Genomic DNA, 25,454 nt, shown 5'->3' on the forward strand with positions numbered 1-25,454 from the left:
AAAATATCGTTATTTTTTAACTTATGTCCCTTTTCACATAGGGACACGGAATGTTTTTCAGATCAATGCTTGGCAAAACCTCCTGCAATCCGACATATACAATGATAATAGGTTTTCTCCGCCTGTCTTTATTTTCTGGAGAGTAGGCTCCACAATGGAGCATACATCTCTGACATTGGATTCTCTTTGATGAAGCTAAATTTACCAAAAACGGAAATGGCTACTGGGAGCAAATGAGGAGATCCAAATCTATAGGAGATTTAAATCCATCCGAAGGGGAAAAACTTCAACCAAAATACATGAAGGTCCGCACCTTGCACTTTGGAGGTCCAAGCCTCTTCTTCATAAAATAAAGATAACAAGTAGATGGAGAGAGAATGCGATTACACGTCAATCAGGAGTGACCTGATCCCAACCAGAGGATATCTAAGGATGGCAAAAATGACCTGCTATCCACACCCTAAAGATGATGACGGAGGTAGTAAGAATCAAAGCATTGAAACCTCAACCCCTGGTCCAGTGGAAAACACACAAAGACTTAACCACAATCGTGGGATGTGAAAACAAAGCCTAACAAGGAATATTCTACAAGATAATCAAAATGCAATGATTACTGAGAACAACCTTCAACAAGACAAACAACTTGTTTTCTTCATGCCATATACTAGTCTGTATGATCTACATTCCCCAGATTCATTGTGTGCTTAGAGTGCTCATCCACTACTATGCTGCCCATCAATATTCCTAATGCTTGAAATTTTAGGGGAAATACTGCAATATGAAGCATATTGCAGTTTTGTTCATTGCGTTGCATGCTCATTTTGTTGAATGTACTATTTTTATCCTTAACCCTATGGGATGGATTATTCTATAGATTATCTTATTATATTTATTACATTATATTTGAATCCTAGCCATGACAGATATTATTCTGTGGTGTCCCGAGCCCTACTTGAGGTGCTTTGTGGAGAGCACTTTAAGTGAGTACACCGTCCGTAGAATGGGACGTTAAAGCTGCGGACCCCTTGGCGCCTTTGGTTAAGATCAGCCTAATGCTGATGCCGGGTTTCTCTCTACTCTTCAACCTTTCCTGTTCATCCCTAATGGCACAATTGACCTGAGTTGTCGGTCGCCTCACATAAAAACTACTACTACTTCTCCCAAAAAACTCTTTGAATGTACAGGCATTCAATCTTATTTGGAATGAGAATGTCAGGAAAATGCCTAATTTTAAAACAAATTTCAATAATATCATAATAATAACTGAAACTGAGCATCATAAAAAAATTAAAAATTAAATGCTTCATGGGCTATTAAGAGAGAAGGGTGCTCTACAATAATGGATAATAAGGCACTTAGGCCCAGTGATGAATTTCCTGGGATTTGACAATAAATAAATGTTGGTACATGTGCAACTGCTAATTTTTTAATGTAACAAATCAATTTTCTTTGTTTCAAGTGCTAACAACACAAGAAGTCAATCTTTTCTGTCTGATCCAAGTACATTTTGTCTGACCTGAAAAATGAGGGTGCATGTTCTGGGCCAGGAAATATGGTATCTTGAGTTACAGGAGTAATTCACAAATACAATAATTTAAAACCAATGCCAAAGGGGCAAATGGAGCACTTTGTGAATCAAGGCCAGAGTCAAGTTAAAGGTCAGTCAAATTAAAGAGAGTCAAGATTTAAGATCTTTTATATGATGGACTAAAGAAAAAAGAGATAAATTCCATGTGGTTACAAACAAGAAATATACTGTAAAATGTCAATGCAAAAGTGCAAACAATACGTAATAATAATTTGTGCAGAAAGAGAAAAGTTTACCAATTATACAGAAATGTCATTCGCAAAAAAACCATCATGAATATTTGATGAAAACCAAAATAACACCAAGAATTTTTATGCTATGAATCATCAATACATGCAACCCAGATTATAGTTAGAGACAAGCGAGATGTTAGCTTAATGGAATGGTATGAATATTACAACAATGAAACCAACAGGTATTGAAATATTAACATATGGAAGACAAATTACCTCCACCTGGAAATGACCGCGATAATAATTTGCTTAATTGGTTAAAAGTTGATCAAAATGTAAAATGATAGCATAGCAATACACCTCTTTCCTCATGGATCCATGTTCAGTGAGGGTCAAATGAAATAGAGGAAAGCATGTAGAAGAAAATTCGTAAAGTCTGCAGCTACACCCAAATTTCTATTTTCTACACATCAAAGAATACCAAATCACAATAAACTTTGGGAACACAGTCCAAAGTCCCTCCAAATATATGAAATCAGGGCCTCATTAAAATACACAGGTCTTCGATAAAATACAGGGGTTCGGCACATTACTTTACAGCTTCTCTGATCAAAGTAAACCAAACAATTTGAACAGAATCTCCTTTTCATTATTTTCACAGCCCAGAAAGAGTTAAATTTACATTTTTTTATGAAAAGATATGTAGATTATAAAATCGTAGAGGTTCTTATTATGAGCGTTGTAATAGGAATAGCTGAGATAATGTTTATTACTGTCAAAGGTAGGTTCAAAAATAGGTGTGGGCTAGAATGGTACATAGATCCTTGGTAAATGTGAGAGTATATACAATTCCTTCAAGAAAAGAGCCCGGGGATTCAATACATTATATTCCTAACTAAAAATTCACCTTAAATAGGCATGGGAACAATTCAGGTATAATAGGAATACATTAACAGGTAAAAAATAAATTAAATGGGCATACAGATGGCCATAAAGGGAGTATGGTGATTTTACGAAAATGATCCCTTCAACTGATGAACTAACAATTTTGGGTAACTATACAGGTACACCATCCCCGGACTACAACCTTGACGTGATGGAAGGGCTTGTGCGTTCCGATGACCCCTAGAGCTGTGCTGGCGGGAATAATAATAATTGCTCCTGGTAGGGTCACCCATGCCAGATAGGTCGAAGGTTAGGAGCCAGACGAAAGGTAGTCCACGCAGCGTCTGTTCCTCAGTGAGGCGGCTGCAATGGCGTCTGACCCCAGTGGGGCGGTCAGTAAGTGATGGTGTCACGTTAAAAACACTATTGAGGAAGGCAACGGGAAGCCACCTCAATTATCATTCCCATGATTTAAATGATGGACAATACAGAGATTTTGAGTCCTGGCAACTATGGGCTCAGCCCAATCGGCCGTGTGTCATGCCCGGCAGCGGGGGAGGCAAGGCTTCCGCAGTCGTCATCCCACGAAACCCTTGCAAGGGAAAACCAGCAGCAGTAGGACAGAAGACCCAGGAGAAGAAGACCAAATTAGTGAGAATAGGAACGTGGAATGTTAGCACAATGATGAGGACAAGGGAATTGGAGAATGTTAAGCGAGAGATGGAAAGGGCGAAATATAGATATTTTAGGTCTATACGAGGTGAGATGGAAAGATAGCGGGGATTACTGGAGTGATAATTATAGAATAATATACAGCTGCGAGGACAAGAGCCAACAAAGGGTTGCCATAGTATTAAATGAGGAGGTAGGAAGAAGCATAGTCAACATAGAGCAGGTAACGGATAGAATATTACTAGTAGAGATAAAAGCAGAACCGACGAACTTGGTTATTATTCAGGTATACATGCCACCGAGCAACCATAAGGAAGAGGAGGTCGATAGGATATATGATCAGTTAGAGGACATAATCGTGAGTGTTCCTGCAGGGACACATTTGATAGTGATGGGGGATTGGAATGCGAAATTGATGAAAATTGGAATGGAAGGGTGAGGAGGTCGGGGACTACAGTTTAGGCCCGAGGAATGACCGCGGGGAGGAAGCAGTTGAGACAGGGGCTAGTCATCACCAACACTTGGTTTAAACACCACAAAAGACGCAGGTATACATGGAAAATGCCAGGTGACTCAGAAAGGTATCAGCTAGATTATATTCTGGTTAGACGCGGGTTTAGGAACAGTGTGATAAATTCACACAGCTTCCCAGGAGCGGATGCGTACTCTGACCGCAATTTAGTCTTTATGAAATGTAGCGTCCGGTTCAAAAAGATTAGGCAGGGGCGGCGAGTTAGAAAATGGAATGTAGAAGCATTGAATGGTTTGAAAAGGAAGGAATACAAACAGGCGGTAGAGGATATCATGAAGGATGGTAAAGAGCAAAGTACTATCATAGAAAAATGAGAAAGTATCAAGAAAGGGTTGTATAAAGCCGCTAAAGACACTATTGGAACCGTTAACGCTAAAAGGACTAGGAAACCATGGATCACGGGTGAGATGATTACAAAGATGGATGAGTGGAGAAAATGGAAGAATATAAATACAGAGTTATGCAAAATGAGGTACAAAGAATTAAACAATAAATTGAGGCGGGCAACAAATGAAGCAAAAGAAGCATGGTGGAAGACGCAGTGCGAGGATATGTAAAGTCTGCAGAGGAAGGGTGTAATCGGTGCGCTGCACACCAAAGGTAAACCTTTATTGGGAAGTAAAAAAGAAAGATCTATGCTAACAGTTAGAGATAAGGCGGGTTAGGTAATAGTTGACACAGGAAATTGCACAAATGTGTAATTTTGCAACTTTTAAGGGTTAAGTCAAAGGTACCCAAAACTCTACTTGATTCAGAGGAATGAATTTAAGGGAGGGAATCGGGATGCTCAAGTTTATTTCTGCAGTGGACGATAACCTAAGTTCCCTGCTCTACATATTTCTACTCATATCATTTCTGGTGTTATTTGGGAGGCATAATGTGGCCATTTTCTATAATCTTATAATGGACTCACAATATTTCGCAGAAATGTTTTCAAAAATGTTTACCATGTAATTGTTCATTCATCACCATCGGTATTTCAATCCTAGAATTGGTTTCATGCAGCTGCATATTCTAGGGGGAATAACACGTGGTGGTTTCCCATTGTCTTCCATATCGCAGTACTGTGGCAAATACCACAAACTTCTATTTGCTCGGCAGACTCTCTCAGTCTGCGCCACCAATGCCCAATGGTGACACTGTTACCATGGGTTTAGGGTAGCTTTTTTTAGTAGGAATCTATTTTTCTCGTTGTCTTGCTCTGAAATGCCATTATTCTGTTTTTTCTGTCAATGTGGTATTGTCTTGTTCCGAACAACCATGGACAAATTTTTGAAATAGCTGAAAATTTTCACTGGTCACAGGAATCGAACCAGCGACCTTTAGCTCCACAGGCAGACACTGTGGTGTACCTTCACCATATTTGAATGAACTACTTTTAAAGGTGAACTGAATTTGGCTGTACCAATGCCATTCATTAATATATACCGAATTTACTGTGAATAATAAATGTAAATGCATTACCTACATTTAAAATACTTTTACCTACCCTTCTCCTCAATGAATTATGGGACAGCAAACATTTTTCTTGATGCCATTCACTTTCTCTAGGCTTAAAACATCATCCATAATCAAGTATTTCCTGAACTATATACTTAAAATGTTTGCTTCACTGATATCTTGCTGGTTGCAAATCAAAAACGAAATGAGTTCCTCAGCTGCACACAATATTTATACTGAGGTTTTTGTCTAAGGAAAGTTATCATAAGAATGGCAGAATTCCCATGATGTGTTTGGCTGGAATTCCTCTAATATAATCACAAATAATAATTTTGACCGATTTTACTTGCATTTTTAAAAAGTTGAATATCTGAATTTAATAATTTGACACTCACAGTACACTCTAATTTAAAGCAGTGCCATGAGCCTCAAAATGGCTAAATCTGCATTTCATCTTATGTTTCAAAAGTGCAATGATAAATTTCAAAACCACTGGTTCTACCTTCCTCCAAAAATCAAAATCCATGCTGAGCATTTATGATCAGAAAAGCTATTTTTTAATAGTTGAACCGTAATCTAGCAGCATTATCTACCTCAAGACTACATTCATTTCACTCACCAAGGTCAGAATTTTTTCCAACACATGGGGAACCCAAGGGCTTCTTAACTACCTTGAAATAAGCAAAAGTTGTATTGTATATTACTGCCAACTGTTAAAATTAGAAAAATTTACATATATAGGGAACGTATTTCTATGGCTACATATGCAATGGGGAACATGTTTCCATTTTATTCTCTAATATGGTGGTCAGGAGATGAAGAACAGAAGAGGGAATTAGGAAAACTCAAGTAATACACCAAAGCACCATGACCACACATCACACAGCACCTCTTCTAAAAGAGAAATCAATAATGGGTTAATTATAAAAAAAGGACTAGTGGACTTTTAAGAAAAGCCATTCCATCAATGCATGACGAAAAATATCAGCTCACTCAGCAGCACTGCCTAGTAAAAGGATGCGAAAGAAGAAATATACAGGTCACAATACCAAATGAACTTTCATCAAGTTATTCATGCAATATTTTTTATTCTAAAATAAAACACCTTTATAAAATTAAACCAGGGGATGGATGGTAGCCGAGAGAAGAAAAGGTAGACAAGAAATGTAGGGTACAACAGTATATTCGAGACAAGAAAATTAAAGCAGAAAATAATGACTCGATACATAATTCAAACATTTCATAAACAAACTTTAGGCTTCCTCAAATGTTATTATCACGTTTTCATAAATATTTGTGGTAATACATAAGCATGAAGCAAGGGCTTCTCCAAATTTAAAACCTCTCAAAATACACAGTAGGTTACTTCATTAACTAAAATGGCAACTAATATATCTGGAGGAAAAATTTATTTGCATGATTACCATTGATGACTGATTTTTTACAACAAATAGGTTATTTCATAGGTTAAGAGCTGAAGGCCATGCTACTTTTTCTCAGGATTGCAGTAATTAAGACGACATAACTCATGAGGTGAAAATAGTATTCCTGCAGTATGGAAAGAAAGGTTTTCATTTTACTCACCTAATTCGAGAATCAACATCTTCAGAATTAAGGTCACTAGCCTCAAGGTCAAACACCCTAGAAAAACTTCCTTTCGATGCTTCATGCACTAAGAGCACCTAAAATAATTTTGCGTTAACTAAATGGAAATATGGAGTGTTCAATGTCTGTAATATACTGTTTAAGCATAGGTTTCAAATTAGAAACAGGACCAATATTTACCTGAACACGTTGGCACTGAATTAAGGACTGAGTGTGCGTAAGTATTCTGTACACCATGTGTTCTATTGTACTTTGTTCCTCAAATATCATTCTAGCAAGATCAAGCAATACCTTTAAGGAAGTAAGGAAATATTACAGGCTGCACAAAAAAGGGAAAGCAATTTACATTTCAAATCCCAAAAAAAGTCTTCAATAACCAAAACTCTTGCCTGATTCCTTTTTACTTCGAGCTGGCTTTTCTCATATAATTGAGCATTGCGAAGCCCAATTCCACAAAACTGAAGATAGCTGCTGAATATCTTTTCATCATTGGATGTGAAACTTGCCTCTCCTTGTTTGTTAATAACCTGGCAAGACAAAAATATCACAATATTATGTCAATGTGCATCAGCAATATTGAGCAAAGACAACTTTCATATAAGAGGATTGAGCAATATTTGTCAACCAAGCATCTTCAATAAGAATTATACATAAAAATTACTGATAATCATTTGCTATTGTTTCAACAAAAATTTAAGACTGGTCGTCGACCTAGAGCTTTGGGGGCAACTGAGGAGTGCCTATGCCTGAGCTGATATTGACTTCATTGAGCTCGAATATTGCTCAGAGTACATGAGAATTATTAATATGGAAATCGGTAAAGGCCAACAAGAAAATTGGATAAATTCCAAGAAACTGTGGGAGATCCTGCGGCAGCAACTTTTGGCGGAGTCCACTAAATGTGCATCACAATGCAACAATTTCAGGGTGTAAATTCATCACGGTCAAGGCGAATGATTTTTACAATCTGAAATTGTTGATTTTTAATGCACATTTAGAAGAAAACTTTAATATAAAAATATAGTTGTCACTCTTACTGCCGATTATGTCCCTGTGTTGCCAAAAGCACATTTAATACATTGTCCATTAGTTAGGCAAAAAATAAAATCCACAGAAAATTCATATAATACCCACAAGATGTCTTTCTGTGATTAATGCTTTGAAACAAAAATATTTCACGCACACAGATTCATACATTTTTGATGAGTTTCCAAGCTCTAAAAAATTGTATAAACATATGGTTACAGTATTATATGTGAAATCATTATTCTTTTTTATCCATTGGAAGTAAACAAAAGCAACCTTAAGGGATGAAACAAAAAAGCTTCAGGCCAGGGAGTTCAACAGGGTGCTAGGGTTGGGCCAGGGGAAAATCAGTCCTGTGCTACTTAATCAACAAAACAAGTGAATCCTGTCATCAACAGTGAGCTAACTTTTACCCAGTGTGCTAGTGTCATCATCAGTGGGCCAGCAGTTAATACCCTGCTAAATATTTTTTTCCTAACACCTTATCATCGAATAATTCATTATCCTGAGGACACTTTTGATTACTGATTATATAGGTACTTGAAGCTTGAATTAAAAACCATTAGCCTTAAACAATCGCTGGGCCAGAATATTCCCAAAAGGAAAATAATAAGAAAATACTCAATTGAAGTAGTAAACTATGTAATCATAAAACAGAATAATTGAAATTTAACAAAACAGTACTATAGGAAGTAATGTAGAAGTCATCCTCGACACTGATAAGACCAATCCATCTACAACCCCAAAAAGTAGCGGCAAGTTCTCAGCAATATAAAAAAAGTCAGATTTTGGAGGCCAGGGGAGCAAGTGCCCCTCTTTGGGCCCTTGTTCCTATGGCACTGCTCCAGTCTCATTATATGCACTCGAATACAAACAAATTAATTTTTAACCAGAAAAAACAGTCAATTCCAGGCGGTACCCAAGAAACCCAAAAAAAACCCAACCCACGCCAAGTGGTAGCAAAAAATGTTTCTATATTAGTATTTATATCCTTCAATATCATTCTGTTATTGTGAAGACGACTTTTTCCCTCAGAGGCAACCCTCCAACAATGGTATGAGCCATGACATATACCCCAATAGTTTGAATTTAAGTTACATACATACAGATCACTATCTCCTTGGTTCTTACGGGTAATTGGTATTCTCCGTTGGTAATCAGGAACAAACTTACAAAAAAATTATAAAAATCTCTCTTAGAGTGTGGAAACGTAGGTGAGCGAAAAATTAGAGGCTACGATTTGAAATATTCAAATATTACATAGTTTATTATTATTACAACTAAGAACATACGCGAAGTTGGTTCGAACTGCCGGTAAAGGAGTGCCTGTGTGCGGCGTTAGCTTTCTTTATGAGCGAATTTCAGCCTGTGTCGGTTAAAATTTCGAAAGAGGAAATCGGGGCTGTTAGAGAAATTAGTTCCGCGCAAAGTTTACCCTAACATAAACGTATATTTGTTAATTCTAACATATATGCTCTTTGAATGGTTAACTGTCTCAGTTACCAGTTTACGAGGCTTTATTGTATTCACATTACGAATAGGCACTGAGGATCAAATGAAACGGGGCATGGCATAACTCAAATCCTTCAGATATTCTACTATGTTATTTTCGTCTAAGCAATGAGCACATTTAATTTCAAAGAAAAAATTATATGAATCAAGGAAGTGCTTCGATTATATTTGAAACTACCTAACAAAAGACCAAATTTTTAGTAATTAAGGTAGAAGTGGGAAGATGATCAAGGGTAATACCCTTATAATTTCAGTTCTAGTGCACGCAAATGCTAATTTACAATATTTTCAGTAAAATTATAACGACTCTATGTGAGCCATATCACTTGAAACGGTCAATAATGACGCGACACCAGACATCAAAACCCTTGCAATTAGAAAAGTGCAAGCGACCCCCAAAAAGTTTTTCTATCCCAGTTACCCGGGGAAGTGTTAAACGAAGCTCGTCCATCCATGCCACAGACAAGTATCTAGACTCCATAGTCAGCCATTTAAAAGTCGTCCAGCGTTTTTCCAGGATAAATAAATGGTACGGAATATCGAGGCCCACAAAAACAGGCGGCCGCCTCGGAAAATTCACCGCGACATCACAATGAAGTCGGCATATCCAATTTCATTGATTGGGTCGACCGTCGCGCTTTATCTTAAGGAAAAAGGAAAATATACGTATTATTCTCGGCAATGACTACGAGAAGTCAACTGTGGCTACGACAAGACCATTTATAATAACACTCCTCAAGTCGCCGTAATTATGGTGTCAGATTTATTACAAGAGGCCAAGAGAATCAACACTGCGGAGATTAGAGGACTCGAGGCAAATAAATAAGCAAAAACGTTATCATTTCTTTGAAGTTACTTCAGCGTAGCAGTTGAATGTACTTAAATTGATTTTTTGTTTCTATGGCGTACATTTGTTGATTTTTTAAATATTTATTGTTATTAATTCAGAGAATTGAAAAGTAAATGCCATTTGTGTTTAGTTCCGTTTCTCCATCGCCTTTTGTCTGGTGCATTAATATTACGGATGGTAACAATGTCATTGCTAGTACAAATTCAAAGGGATAGCTACAAAATCTGCATATATCCCGAAAAGAAAATAAATCAAAGGACGGCCTTTGTCGAGAAAATGTGGCGTGGGACCATCGAATTTTGCCTTGTAATAGCGTTCAAAAAATCTTTTCATACAATCAAAGTGATCTCTCGGTTTAAATTCTCGCAAAGTATTCCGAGACCACCCTTCGCTCCAGTCCGGTTTTTGAAGCTGTTTTCAGTTTGTGTCAACTCCCTAAGGCTTCCGAATGTAATTTCTTTTGGTAGTCACTTGCGCGGCAATTCAAGAACCATGGGTCATATTTACCTAAGGGACCATAAAGGTCTTAACATTACATAGTATCACTCCATCTACGTATACCGCTAATTGCTTGTCACAAAGATAAAATATTTTAAACAAAAAACGTGATGTTGTTTCGAAACGCGAACTCAGCACAATAAGTTTTCAGAGTATAGGCATTATTCCTCTAAGAGAGCAACTCCTTATTCTCTCGTAAATGTAGCACCATTTTATTTCAATTAGTGGCCGTTCCGGTATTGCGTAAGAAAGTTCATGTAAGAGCATAAAAAATTTCCCGTATTTATATTAATATATTTATTACTCCAATATGGCACAAGAGCACAATTCGTAGGTTTATAGTAGCTCGACAGTCGTGGAGTGATTCTAGGTAGCCTTGAAGATATACCTGTACTAAGGCCACTTTCCAACAACTTTCGGACAAGTGTGTGTGGCAATGTGCAAGGGCTTACAAACTTCATCGATTAACAGTGCATTCACGATTCAACACAAATTTAAACAGTATTTTATTTGATACTATTCCAAAAAGTAAGAAAAAATAATAATTCTGCACAGCTACAATAAATCCTTCAGACTCTCCTTAGTGAAAACCACGTTTGTGCATTCTTTCTGTTTTTATTTTCATTGATTCTGTATTTGCGCAAGAATTCGGCAGCAAATTGTACACTTTAGGTCCAATGGTATACAGGAAATATCTTTTCAATGACGTCGGGTACTAAAAGATATTTCCTCGGGCAAGGATATACGGGTCTCACGCAGGGTAGTAGTGGAAGGCCAGTGAAGAAATGACCCTTCATTACCACTTATTAATTAGAAACGTCTTAGAACTTTATAATTAAGTGACTGTTTAAATTGAAGAAGCAACCCTAGGCGAAAGAAAAGAGGGAAGGAGCTTTCACAACGATTCTTCTTTAAGATTTCTCCAATTACTCTTTTTGCGGAAAAGGGCAGGTTTTGATGAGCTACGGTTAGCTCTACCCAAGCCGAATATCCCATAACCTAACCTGGAATGAGCTAAGGCATTATATATTAACCTCAGGAACTGTCGAGGACATTTATTTTGAATGAAGAAAAATGAGCAAGAGTTCGTGGGTTATCTTTTTTTTACACTCTCAATATGTTTCTGCCATTTTAAAAATTCGTCCAGGGTTAACTATTTTCTGAGGAAGAATTCATGCACAAGCTTCAGCAAATTGACGATCGCATGGATTCAATATGTACCACGGGAACGTTTCCAATACATAAGTTTCAATAGTTAGTTTCTATAATTGAATGGTTAATTCTAAACTCTTAACTTTTCTCCTATTTTCTTCCAGTGCTTTATTAAAGAATTTTGAGAAGGCTTGTTCCTCATGCCCACTCCCCGTCGATCTGCCACTACTTCTATTATTAGAATTTCAGTATTAATTACGTAGTTTTTAATACAATTATTTAATAATATAAAACGTAGAAACTTTCTTAGCAGTTTTAAATCGTTAATGAATGATGCAAAGTTTGTAAACATTCGTTTTATTGCGGCTCCGCAGGCAGCGCAATCAGGACGCAGATAACCGCCGCAGAAGACGCCCATATCTCAACTTTTGCAATAAGGCCGCAGCTGCGGCTGTAATTTTATCAATTCAGGCATTTTTGGACCCATCAGCGACAGCAAAAATAACTTCACTCATTTCGTTCATCCGGTCATTGGAAAATAGCACGGATTCGGTAAAAAGCCATCTTGTCTAGTGACGTAATTATCCATTCCAACAAGGCGGGAGGGTTTTTCCTGCGCAGCGGAAATTTTTGTTACTTCATACCCTTTTTTATATTTTAAACCACTTTTTAAACTGTACTTTATAACTTTTGCATCATTTATTGCATATTTTTTTAAGCGGCACATACCCTGAGTAGATTGGTTATTAAGGGCGTCATCAATTAACGGTGATGTGCGAAGAAACCGTGCGAAGTCAACCGCTTATCATTCTGAACAATAACACCATTTCCGATCCGCAAGATGACGAGAAATTTTGAAACAACACGAGAAGCCTAATGAATACGTGCTATTTCCAAAATATTTATTCTAATTGCACGAGAACATCCCATTTCTATGTACCTGGATATGTACGTAATATGGTTACATGGGGGCGGCAGAACCTGTGACGAAAAATTCCTCGTTGTTTACGTCATTTACGGAGAGAGACTGTCTAAATCTCCTTGAATTTTAACAACGTAACGTCAGTGTCAACGATAAATCCATTCTTCAAATTCGATCTTATTACTTGAATATTCCCAATAGTATCTCTGCACATTCCGATAAAACATCTTCACATGCGAAAGGGAATATGATGCCTGCAGAGGGAACCAGAAAACAAGCCTAAATAAAAAAATATGACATCCTGTCGTGTCATGTTTTTTTATTTGCGGCTCGTCATCTGTTAACAGACACATCACGGCATTTTTTTATTCGAACGCAGAGGCTCAATTCAGTAAGGGTTAGCCATCTTGAATATTCGGGCTGATTGAAGGAAATCACAAAGAGATTCCTCGGACTTTTCCACAAATTCCAAATGTTCCTTAATTTAGCTATCTATTTACTCTCCGATCCCCAGAATTTCTGCTCACCATGTAAAAACTTATTTCGCTTCACACAAATAAAATCTAAGTGTAACAAAAATTAATTAAATTAGATAAAAAATTAAAATACAGTATACTCAAGTATGCATGCATGAGATCTCCCTTAAAAAAGCTTTACCTTTGGCCGGTGCATTGGCCAAATTATTTCAAAATTAATGCATTCGAAGGAGAGAGGGACTAGACCCGTGGCTCCTTTGTTTCGCACATTCTTGTGATGCTCAAATGCCATGTTGGTCAAAAGACGGAGTTAGCGCTCAGCTGGCTCCTGGACTGATAGAATTCCACCTGGAAATGCTTCTCATCGCGTCTAAAAATTAGGAGTTTTCGGAAGTGTTGAGAAAATGTGACGAAAGCGTTAAAAGGTATTTCTATTTTTCGCCGGTTACATCTCACTTGGAATAGTCTACTAGTATATGCGATCCTCATGCAGTGGGGCTGAATGGTGAGCTGGATCACGTGCAGCGTAGAGGAGCTAACTTTGTAAAACATTGTTATGATAAACCGAATAGCGTATCAAAATTATTCGAGGAACTAGGTTGGAATTCACTCACGGAGCAAAGGTTAAATTGCAGATTGAATCTCTAGGGATGTCTCTTCAGCGATGATGTTGAAGATGCATTATCGTACCCAATCGTGCCCCGGTAGATAGTCGTATTTTCTTTTGAACGAGGTTGAGACTATTAAGTGTCTTCTTTATTTATTTAGAATTAGTCCGAAAACAGCACTTTTTGGCCTTTACATCGGACTAGTAACAATGATAACAATCACAAACACCCAAGCCATAGGTGGAGGAAAACCCACCCAGGTAGGAATCGAACCCGCAACCCTTGGGTTGACAGACGAGGATGTTACCTCGCCGCCATCGGGGCCGGCAACCACCTAACTCTTGATACCACCATCTACCACCCAACCCCTGATGTAGAAGAGATCACGTCGATAAAATTCGAAAGATTAAGTGTAGAACAGATAGATTTAAGACCGCGCTAGGGGGGGGGGAGTATTTTGGGTTAAAAGTAGGCAGTTGAGTAAATCACCCCCTGCCACATACCCTGACGGTTGCTTGCAAGGTACCATGTAAGGGTTAAATGTTAGGGCATCTCATTGACCAGGGCAGCTAAATCCGCGCGTTGAAATTAGCCTCCAAACCTTAAGTAAGTTGAGCGTTGCACTGGATGAAGAACGAATGGCCTTCCTGGCCTCTCCCGACCGTAATCCCGTACAATGTTTACCATTGGAAATGCCTCTTAACGACTTCCTATTGCCGCGCGAGTTCTTTGTACGGAGAATGGTTGACACGGTTCAGCAAATACAGGGAATTACCGAAAGTGCGGGGCACTCCGCGAGACACCGCCACCACGAAACACATCCTCAGATGAACGCATGTGAATGCTTTCACAGATATCACCTGGACGGCTTAAATTTTCCGACGAAGATATATGTGAACCTACTCCATCCTACGAGTCAGTAGAACACTACTAATTTGAGATATATATTTCAGGAACGTCTTTCGTGGTTTTACGCCCTTGCTCCCGTTTGTGTATTTAGCGAGGAAACAAATAATATCATTAATTTTCACTTACCTGAGCCACTCCAATGACATCGCCGTTCAAATCCTTGATGGGCATGCATAACAGCGTTCTGGTCTTGTAGCCAGTCATTGCATCAATGTCATGATTGAATCGGTCGTCCTGGTAAGAAAAGAAAACAGCCCTTTAAAGATCACTTTCCAGCTTTCATAATTTTGATAGCCTGAAAAATAATGCACACCAAATGTAATTTAATAAGTAAGGCAATGTCATGAAAATGCACACAGGTAACATTTTCTTACTGCTCTATTTAAAACACGCTAATCACAGGCGCACCGAAATCTTATCGAAGACCTTTTTCCGGCTCTACACGGTTTGGCATTGAAAAGCTATAGTTTATTACAATAATTTCATTCCTTAAATGCTTGTCAACAAGTATCAATCTCAGTGTCAACAACTTTGGCATGGCACACGTTGTGCACGGTGCACATTGTTGTCTCCTGCTTCCGTCCGGCGCTGCCTCGGGCATGAAAACGCAGCGATGCAGAAAGGGGAAGAAGAGCCGGATGCGTGGAAACGTAGCATTAGGCAGACTGAACATGTTTAAACTTGCAACGACCGACGCTTCCCGCAATACTGGAATCAAATCCATGAAGCTTAAATATATATAAATTACAATTTACCTCTTCAACGCCGCCCGATGTGATATTACATCCAGAAGAATCTTCACATGTCCGACATACTATTACGTCCAGAGGTATTGGTGTGCATTCATGTTTTTGACGATGCCAGTCTTGATTCAATCAACATCCTATCACATATAATTCAAATAGAAGGCTTACTTGGTTATTATTATAGTCCTCATTTTTTTCAAATTTACATCTGTAATAATTTTGCCTTTGATCGCGAAGAACACTTTTCATCCATCTCTTCCTCCCCCTACTTTCGTAATCACTGTTTGCTCTTATCTTACGGGCTCACTGCAAGCCATATGGAACTCTAAGAACGCTTTTGCGATCGCAATCTTTGGTAAACACTCTGCGAGGGAAATGCAACGGAGGATATGCGCATTAGGGATAAATCTCGACGCGTCATGTCACATCTGTATTTCAAGTTGCCTCAGCGGAATCTTTCTCGAGTAAATAGTCCGTTTGAACGCTGGGAAGGAGAAAAATCTTCTTCGAGCTAAAAACCGAGGTGTAAGCAGAAGTCTGCGTTGATTGTGGATTCCCTAGAATGACTCAGTAGCGTACTCGCCTCCGCATTGTGCCGAGGTTTCACGGTCTTACGCCGATGCGGCAGTGTGCGCTCGATACGAAAGCATTATTATTATTAAAATACATATGTGCTGATAGACAGTGTCAGGTGGCACACCATTCCAAAGTAATCACAAAAGATAATAGGTAAAATCAGTCATTAAACAACGGTACACTTAAGGGGAAGTTCAAAACACAAATCTTTTTCACAAAGCAAGAAAATCCCCATCTCATTAACATCAATAAATCAGCAAGAAAAAAAGATAAATTAAAGAAAACTAAGCTGTTACATATCATTACAAACCACACACCAATCAAATTATTACATATATTCCTTACATCTTTTCGAAAAGTATGCACTCTGTTTGGAAGGGGCTCGAATAGTTTTGCATTCGCATTATATTCATTCAATTTTTCCTTGCAGTGAACTGAGAGTAAATTCAAGTCCGTGCGAATGTGATTTTCAGCGCACCGAAAGAAGAATAAATTACATTCCACTCTCTCTCCATCCTATGGTAAGTCGTAATGGCGTCAATAAGCAGGAAATGGCCGTCCTTGTTGTATTATTAAGTGATGACAGTCTTCCTCGGCAGTGAATCTGAGAATGCCTCGTCGCTTGGTAGTGATAGTAAACATGAGGCAAGTGAACGACTGGAAATAGACAAGAAACACGACAGTGGCGATGAAGGAAACCTCTGAGAAGATATGAAAATTTACGTGGAGCGCCGTGATAATTTCAATAGTAATTTTGAAAAAAAGAGGCACAGAATTTGAGAGACCCAGTAATTATTTTCGAATTTTTCTTTGAGCTGATTTTGCTGTAACAATTTTACATTAAACAAATCAATACGCTGCACAATATATTCAGTCACGTGGAGGAATATCGTTGCCTAAATTTAGGCTAATATCCTGGAAATCAGTGACAAAGGTAGATTTACATAATGTTAAGTTAGGTTAGACTAATGGGCATTGTTTCACCCTCCAATTATATTTTAGAATGAGAAGAATCATATCGACATCAGGTTTTATAACAAGAGATGGATTCAAAATTCCTAGTAAATTTCTCCATTTCACCGACAGCGAAAGTAGGGATGTGTATCAAGGTGCACCAAGCCTACACAAGATTTTTCCAGTAATATCTTACCTAATCAAAGATTTCAGGAGCTGTAATAACCAAACAGAGATACTTTTATGGATGAGTTATTGAAACTATGGAAAAGACGTTTCAAACAGTACCTTACTCCGAAGTCATAACAATTTGGCACCAAAACCTTCAAGTTGTGCAAAGCAACAAGTCGCGTGGATTTTGGTGGTCAATTTTCATCTACACTGGTGAGGACGCAGTTCTAGAGTCCAAACTTCACAGGATCTAACTCGAGTAAAACTGTGCACACTTTTATCAAATTATTTAAAACCACTACTGAATCAAGAGCGGATGAAAAATTATTTAAATTATCTTATTTTCGCAATATTTCTGAAAAAATAGGAGAATGATTGTGCCGCAAGGATGAAACTTAATCTAAAGAACATTTCGCGATACGCAAAAGACAAAATCCTCACAAAAAATAAGTTGTTTCAAAGGCTTTCTGAATACAACATTGATTAAATAGCGGCAATTTTATCACTCAACTATCATTTAAGGTGCAACTGTTGGCAGGCTTGTTCGCAAAATATACCGCAAAAGCGGAGTATAAACCTCCAGGTCAGCATTCTTCAGATAAAACGCTCCCACGCCTCACGGAGAGGCATTCATTCAGGTTTCCTCCCACAGTAAAAAAATACAACCTACCATGGAGATGCAGGGGTAGGTAACTGAATATTATTAGGTGCCAATGTGCGAGCTCAAAAGTGTTTGGATATAAATTTTAGCAAATTTGGAAGACATAACACTAAACACATTTTCCAGTTTAAAAAAAATGACCAATGGATGTCGAATGAATATACTCGTAAATCATTACTTCACTCATACGGAACCAATTATAGACATATAAATCGGAAACTTCGCTGAGGAGCGCAGTGGTGAACGGTTTTTAAAATTTTTATCAGAGAAAGGTCTAAAGTGAGGATTTGCAGCTGTGGACATGACCACGGATTAGAGAAAATATACTGGACGGAGAGGAAGATGAAAACATGCTAAACGCAATAGAGCAGGATAGAAAGTTGTCGCAGAAAAAATCGAAGAGGGCAGATAAGAGTGAGTGGATGAGATATTGAGATGTTGATGTATGCGATAGAAAGGGAAGGGATTTGGGAAGAGGGCGTAAGGCAATGGGCGTTTTGGACGGTATGGAACGAGGTTAGAGGCAGAAGAAAGAAACATGTAGTGTTGGGCAAAAGAAGTTTGGGACTGGATGACTTGCTTATTAAGTCCACGGAGATGAACGTCAGCCTTCACAGATCGGCCGCACCTTATCATTAATTTGACTTGCAACGACATGGCGTTTTAATATTCAATATTTTAAAGTTCGTAAAACAAAAATTACAAAATATTACCATGGTTTACTTACGGTACACTCAAAAATGTAGAGAATGAAGTTACTTATAGTACATCAATATTCATTGACGTCAAGTCTGACATCAACATGAGGAAACTTTGAAGGGGGAGAGGATCGTCAAATAACATTCGAATTTTGTACGACAAAGACACCACCACTGCATTACGTATATGACTTACAGGTCTAGGAATAGGATTCGTTGAGCGACCAGGCTTTATGCCCTGCAAGTTATCATGCTAATTGGTCGATGAATTTGGCCAACTGTGGTACCTGAATAGAATAAAACAATAGCAACGGACTGTGAGGAATTAAACATTCATTCCACAAATAAATTTTTATGAAGGTAACGCTGACGTTCGTTCACCAACCCGGTGAATAATGGTCCTCAAACTCACTTTGACCTCTTACCTCTGCCTTTCCCCGGCATTTGCCGGGTTACGGAAAATATAAATGTTGGTCCCGGGTGACGGAAAAAATAAATGTCAGAACAGGAAAATAATGCAAATTGTGCGGCCACGAAAAGCACACTAAAAAATAAGATACATGCAACGAGGCGGATATGGAGAAACGTATGTGTGTTGGCGTATTTGAGGTAAATGAAGGGAAAGGTTTCCTGGATGTGGTGGCCGCTGATAGAAGCAAGCCCTTATCGCACCAGCACTTCCACGGCGATATCTTTCAAACGGGGTGGAAAATTCAAAGAAAAATCTCACGCTCTGAGCTCGTCGAGGTGTGCCTAGGGAATTCTTCAGGGAGCTCGAACATCTGTTAATCTTTTCGAGCATATCGTCGAGCATTGGCCCATTGTCACCCACTTCTCCCCAGAGGACACTTGCCCACGCAGCTTACTTTAGCACTTGGGACGAAATACATACGCACGAGATATATACTCTGACATACCGCCCCCTCCCGGTGTGACAGTTTAAAAGACGCATTACTTATCGGCCCACATGCATGCAGGTCTAGGACAGGCTCGTGTCCGCTGAAATTCTACACTAAGGCAACGAAATATTTTCAGAAATTTTCTTTCAAAACTTATCACTCTTTTTGTGACGATCATTCGAACTTTAGCATACAATGAAAACGAATATCATGACTCTTAAGTCGTATGCAAAAAATATGTGAGATTGAAAAATAAATAAACTGTAATTGAAGACAAAGGTGGTCTCCCAAAGGCTTGCTTTACTTCTCGACAGCCAAGCTCCGCCAACCTCCGGGAGAATTTATTTATTCTGAAATTGTTGGTGACACTGCACACCAGTTATTATTATCACCCAAACAATTATTAATAATACACGCGTGACAAAAATGCGTCGGGGCGTGCACGTGGGCTCCGACAAAATATCCCAGGTTCAACACCCGGAGCGCCACCCATGGACACTTATGGGTGAACCTCAGTTGGCAATCAGAGCTTTTTTAAAAACTAGAACATATTGAGTAATCAAAATTGGCGCAAATCCTCCACCAGCCACGGAACTGTGAACAACACGCATTGCACGTCTCAGTGCCAGAGAAACTCTTTTCTCACTTATCAAAACAACTTTCGGGGTGAAGACGAACGCTGATACTACGGCAAGCCATTCGACGATATCCTTAGATGCAATTCCCGAGGCAGCACTCATCTCTTTCACTCCCGAGTGGGATTCCTATCGAGTGCACTAACTTCCATTATTTACCACAGTATTTTCCTTGTGCCACAAAAATATATTTCTTTAGCGCCGCGGAAACTTTACAAATTTTCTATCTGAACTTGCCACTCCTTGTTGCACCTAATACATGGGATTGTTTCTCAAGTCGCAAACGGTGATACCTTTAAGGGTAATCGCAACCAACTTCATTATCGCCACCGAGCGCACCCTCAAACATGCCAGGGAGAAATATAATCGCAGAAGATACGCTTGTGGAAAAGTAAACTTCGGCAGTGATCATCATTGCTCAATCTTTCGTCCATGGGTAGTCATTTTACGTTTCGAATAGTAACCAAATCCATTCTCAGTATGAGCAGCAGGAATTTAGAAAAGAAATAGCTTTGCTGAATTTGTCGGTGCTTAAGCGGTTGAAATAAAATTTTTTAACTCTCAATATCTGAATTCATAATACATTTAAATGGAAGAAACTGTAGCGATTACTAAAAAACAATGATGGAATGATCATTTTGCCAGGTTCACAAAAAATCGTGCATGAACTATAAGTCGATTACGACTTCCTCCCAAGCCAAGGACGTAAACACAACTAACATGCCACCCCAGTCAAATCGCTGATTGCAACCACAGTGCCTTTACATAGCGATAAAAGTGATAACAAGCTCCACGCAATACGATAAGGAATGATAAACCTCGATAAGACCCAATTGTTTACCTTGAAGGAGTGTGAAAAACTGATTAGAAAGCGTAACTGTCCAACTATTTGCTTTCAAATGCGTTGAGGATGTGATTTTCTACACTTCCGAATAGATGCCTTAAATTATAAAATGGATGCGGTGAAGTGCTCTAGTCGTCAAGCTAGAAGACTTAGATGGATGTATCGCATGGGGAGGATTAACTACACATGACATTTAACAACTGAAACGCAAATAGGATCGCAAAACAATTGTTTGATTTCAAAACAATTGAGTAGCCTGGCGGAAAATCCCTCTAAAAAATGAAAAGGTCCTTGGTCAACTGTTAGAATGCAGATAACCATGGCTCATGATTGCGGAAATTTGCGATGAGTTTGAAAATATAAGATACAAAAAGACTATCCATTGTCAGCTTGGTACCAATTACGAAGTAATTCTACAAAGACATACGTAAGTCGTATTTCTGGTTTTATTCTATACAGCCCCTCCCATGGGCAAACACCTTGACGTGGTAAGAGGGGTATTCCGTTCCGGTGACCCCTACAGCTGAGCCGGCGGGAGTAATGATAATTGCTCCTGGTAGGATCACCCATGCCTTGAGGGTTAGGAGTCATACGAAAGGTAGTCCACGCAGCGTCTGTTCCTCAGTGAGGCGGCTGCAATGGCGTCTGACCCCAGTGGGGCGGCCAATAAATGATGGTGTCACGTTAAAAACACTATTGAGGAACGCAACGGGAAACCACCTCAATTATCATTCCCAAGATTAACATGATGGACTATACAGAGATTTTGAGTCCTCGCAACTACGGGGCTCGGCCCAATCGGCCGTTTGTCGTGCCCGGCAGTGGGGGAGGCAAGGCTTCCGCGGTCATCATCCCACGAAACCCTTGGAAGGGACAACCAGCAGCAGCAGGCCAGAAGACTTTAAGACTGAAGAGTTTAATTGATTGGCAAAAGATTCAAAGTCTGCTTTATGGTAATTATAAATTTTTCTTTTTGGTTTAACAATCTTTTTTATTGCTATGTCCAAATGGACATTAATTGCTTTATGGTCACTCAAGCCCTCATCAGTTGATACACTAATAATACGTTCCGGCGTGTTTGTAAGAAATAGATCCAATATGTTCTTTCCACGGGTGGGCATGCGTACTGCTTGATGGAGGGAGTTTCTTTGAACCAATTTTATCATGGAATTGCAAGATTCGCGATCGCGGGTCCCAGATTTAACGATATTGCTGTCCCAATCTATACCAGGGAGGTTAAAGTCGCCACCAATTATGTTTATGCTGTTATTATATTTACGTGTAAACTTGTGAATTTGATCGTTGAGGGTGTGAAGTGTTTTCAAATCTGAGTCTGGAGGTCTGTAGAAAGAGCATAAATTTATGTTGGGTTGATTGGTCCGTAGTAAGGTGCACCAAACACTTTCTATGTTATTATTTTCAAATGAAACTTGCCTGCTTTCAAAATGACTTTTAACTGCCACGAAAACCCCTCCTCCGGGTCTTGTATCTCTATCGTGTCGGTAAACTTTGAAATCTATTGGGAAAATTTCTTGGTCATTAATATCATTGCACAGCCAACTCTCTGTGCCTAATACTATATCAGCGGAATGAGTTTGGATTATGTGTTCTAGATCCGCTGATTTGTTCTTGAGGCTTCTGCAATTTATAACAAGTATAGTTAAATTATTTTGATGTTGAATAACGTCCTTATTAGTGCCTGACTGTAATTTAGGACGCCTTTGTGGGGAAGTGCGTGTCACATGTCTTTCTAAATCATTACCAGTGTTGTCAATGACTTTTATATTTTTATTAATAATATTATACGCGCTATCCCCAGATGTTATTGACCCACTAAGTGACCTGCCCTCTATCCTAAAAAAGGCCCACAGTGGTCGAGTATCCTATCCGCTACCTTACTCGCCGCTTCCGCCTTGTAATGGACCCCAGGTGGTACAATAAAGACGTTAGAAAAGCCCTTCGAAAGCAGAGAATGCTACACTCTAGGGTAAAGAGGGCAGGCGTGAACACATCATCTCCTGAGAATACACAATCATGGGACACATATAGATCCTCTAAAATTGAAACCAAAAAACAATTACGTAGCGCCTTACTGGAATTTAAACGCAAAGTACTTTGCGAGCACTTGGACACTGACCCCAAAGCTTTCTGGTCATATGTTAGGGAAGTAAATGGGAGTAAACAAACCGTGGCTTGCTTAAGGGATTGTAGCAATGTAATTCATACAGACAGCGAGGTTAAAGCTAACATCTTAAATTCATTCTTCCAAAGCGTTTTCTCGAATGATGTTGCCACCGCATATCTCCAAGAAACAATACACACTCCACCCATGGAAAAAAAAACAGTGTACCAACAAGGAATTCTAAAATTACTTAATGAGATTAAACCCAACAAATCCCCGGGTCCCGAAAATATACCAGCTAGGGTGATAAAAAATTTAGCTCCAAACATTGCCCCGTACCTTGAATTTATATTTAACAAATCCCTCACAGAGTGCAAAGTACCTAAGATTTGGAAAGCCGCGCAAATAACGCCTATTTTTAAAAGTGGTGACAGGGAGGATCCCAGTAATTACAGACCTATATCTCTCACTTCTATCTGTTGTAAAATCTTAGAGCACATAATTGTCAGTTCAATAATGAGACACCTTGACAATATTAACTTTTTAAGTGACAATCAACACGGATTCAGGAAAACCCGCTCCTGCGAAACCCAATTAGGATTATTTACACATGATTTACTTGTATCTGGTGAGAGAGGTAGGCAAGTGGATGCCATCTTCTTAGATTTTCAAAAGGCATTTGATAAGGTCCCACATGGTAAACTCATTCATAAATTAAAGGTCGCGGGTATAAACAAGGGCGCCATAAGTTGGGTTAAAGATTTTCTTTCAGAGCGGGAACAGAGGGTAGTCCTTGATGGCGCTAGTTCCGACAGCGTTCGAGTCACGTCGGGGGTACCTCAGGGAAGTGTGATCGGGCCGTTACTTTTCTTGATTTTTGTTAACGATTTGAACCGCGAAGTGAAAAGTAACATTAGGATGTTTGCGGATGACTCGGTGATCTATCGGGAGATATCTGGGGATTAGAATCGTTTTATTCTAGCGCAGGATTTAGATTGCATTACTAAATGGTGTTCTAACTGGGGATTGACTCTAAATTATAATAAATGTTCAGTGGTAAATTTCTTTAAAAGATCAACGGGATTTGCTTACAAATTAGCTGGAGGTGACCTAGCAGTAGTTGATACGGTAAAATACCTAGGTGTCACATTCACTAAAGACTTAACTTGGGGGACTCACATACGTAAAGTCTGCGGTCAAGCAAATAAAAAATTGGGATTCATTAGACGCATTGTCGGCAAAAGTGACTCAAAGGTCAAGGAACGTTGTTACCACGCTCTTGTAAGGCCTCATTTAGAATACGCATGCAGCGTGTGGGACCCGAGTGAAAAAGGTCTCATTCGGGAAATTGAGAAGGTTCAACGCCGGGCAGCCCGTTTTGTAAAAAATTCCTACGATAAAACGCAAAGCGTTACCGAAATGCTCATGGATTTGGGGTGGGAATCATTAGAAGAGAGACGATTCAACGCAAGACTGAAATTATTAAATAAATTCAGATCCGCATGTTTCAGCACCGAGGTCTCGCAGATTATTCGTACTCCTACATACATTGGTCGCTTGGATCATGCATATAAAATTCGGGAAATAGATGCCAGGACTAGCCGACTCAAGGACTCCTTCTTCCCACGGACAATACGGGATAGCAACTGTAGGATTATAGATAGTAAAAATTCCACTTGCCACCCTCAGTGTCTAAAAAATAATTAGTTCTACTTAAATGCATGCTCCTCTACTAACCTTATGTGTTTTGTTATAATAACCCATTCTTTCCGCATGACATCATTCGTGTTCTGTTCATCTGTTTTTAAGTTTCCCTTTCAGTCCCTCTTCCCTCCCGGCGGGGGGAAATTCCTGCTACCTGCAACGTTGGGTCGAATTCCCTTCCTTTTACTGTCTCTTTGGGGGGTTGAGTGTTTTGTGGTGCATTTTCATGTGGTAGTGATGTTTCCATTCTTGCTTGTTGTGTCCTGGCTTGCGTGTTTTAGGATGGCTTTGGTGCTGTATCCTGGGGTGCAGTTTTTTGTTGTTTTGCGGTGTATGTGTTTGCATGACTATTGGATGGAGGGTGTTTTGCATGAGTGTGTGCGCTGCTGGGGTGTAATTTTCCGTGTTGTTTTTTGCATGTGGTATTTTTCGTTTTTACGGTTGGTGACCTAACACCCCCCGCCACACGCCCTTGCGGCGGCTTGCGGGGTATTATGTAGATGACAGCGAGGTTAAAGCTAACATCTTAAATTCATTCTTCCAAAGCGTTTTCTCGAATGATGTTGCCACCGCATATCTCCAAGAAGCAATACATA

General features: G+C 39.1%; 1 protein-coding gene across 2 annotated transcripts in view; it reads right to left on the reverse strand.

Moving 5' to 3' along the window:
* The window catches only part of Pde11 (Phosphodiesterase 11), a 243,498-nt gene that overhangs the window by 21,831 nt on the left and 196,213 nt on the right, over positions 1 to 25,454 (reverse strand). For both annotated transcript variants that reach the window (XM_071586469.1, XM_071586470.1), the window contains exons 6-9: positions 14,975 to 15,082; positions 7,285 to 7,422; positions 7,076 to 7,186; positions 6,875 to 6,972 (exon numbers count right to left, since the gene is read on the reverse strand). In XM_071586469.1, the coding sequence (XP_071442570.1) occupies positions 6,875 to 6,972; positions 7,076 to 7,186; positions 7,285 to 7,422; positions 14,975 to 15,082 (455 nt within the window). The remainder of the gene's footprint in view (positions 1 to 6,874; positions 6,973 to 7,075; positions 7,187 to 7,284; positions 7,423 to 14,974; positions 15,083 to 25,454) is intronic.

Source organism: Hetaerina americana, unplaced genomic scaffold, assembly GCF_022747635.1.
Source record: "Hetaerina americana unplaced genomic scaffold, ioHetAmer1.1.p SCAF_23, whole genome shotgun sequence".
Lineage (NCBI taxonomy): Eukaryota > Metazoa > Arthropoda > Insecta > Odonata > Calopterygidae > Hetaerina > Hetaerina americana.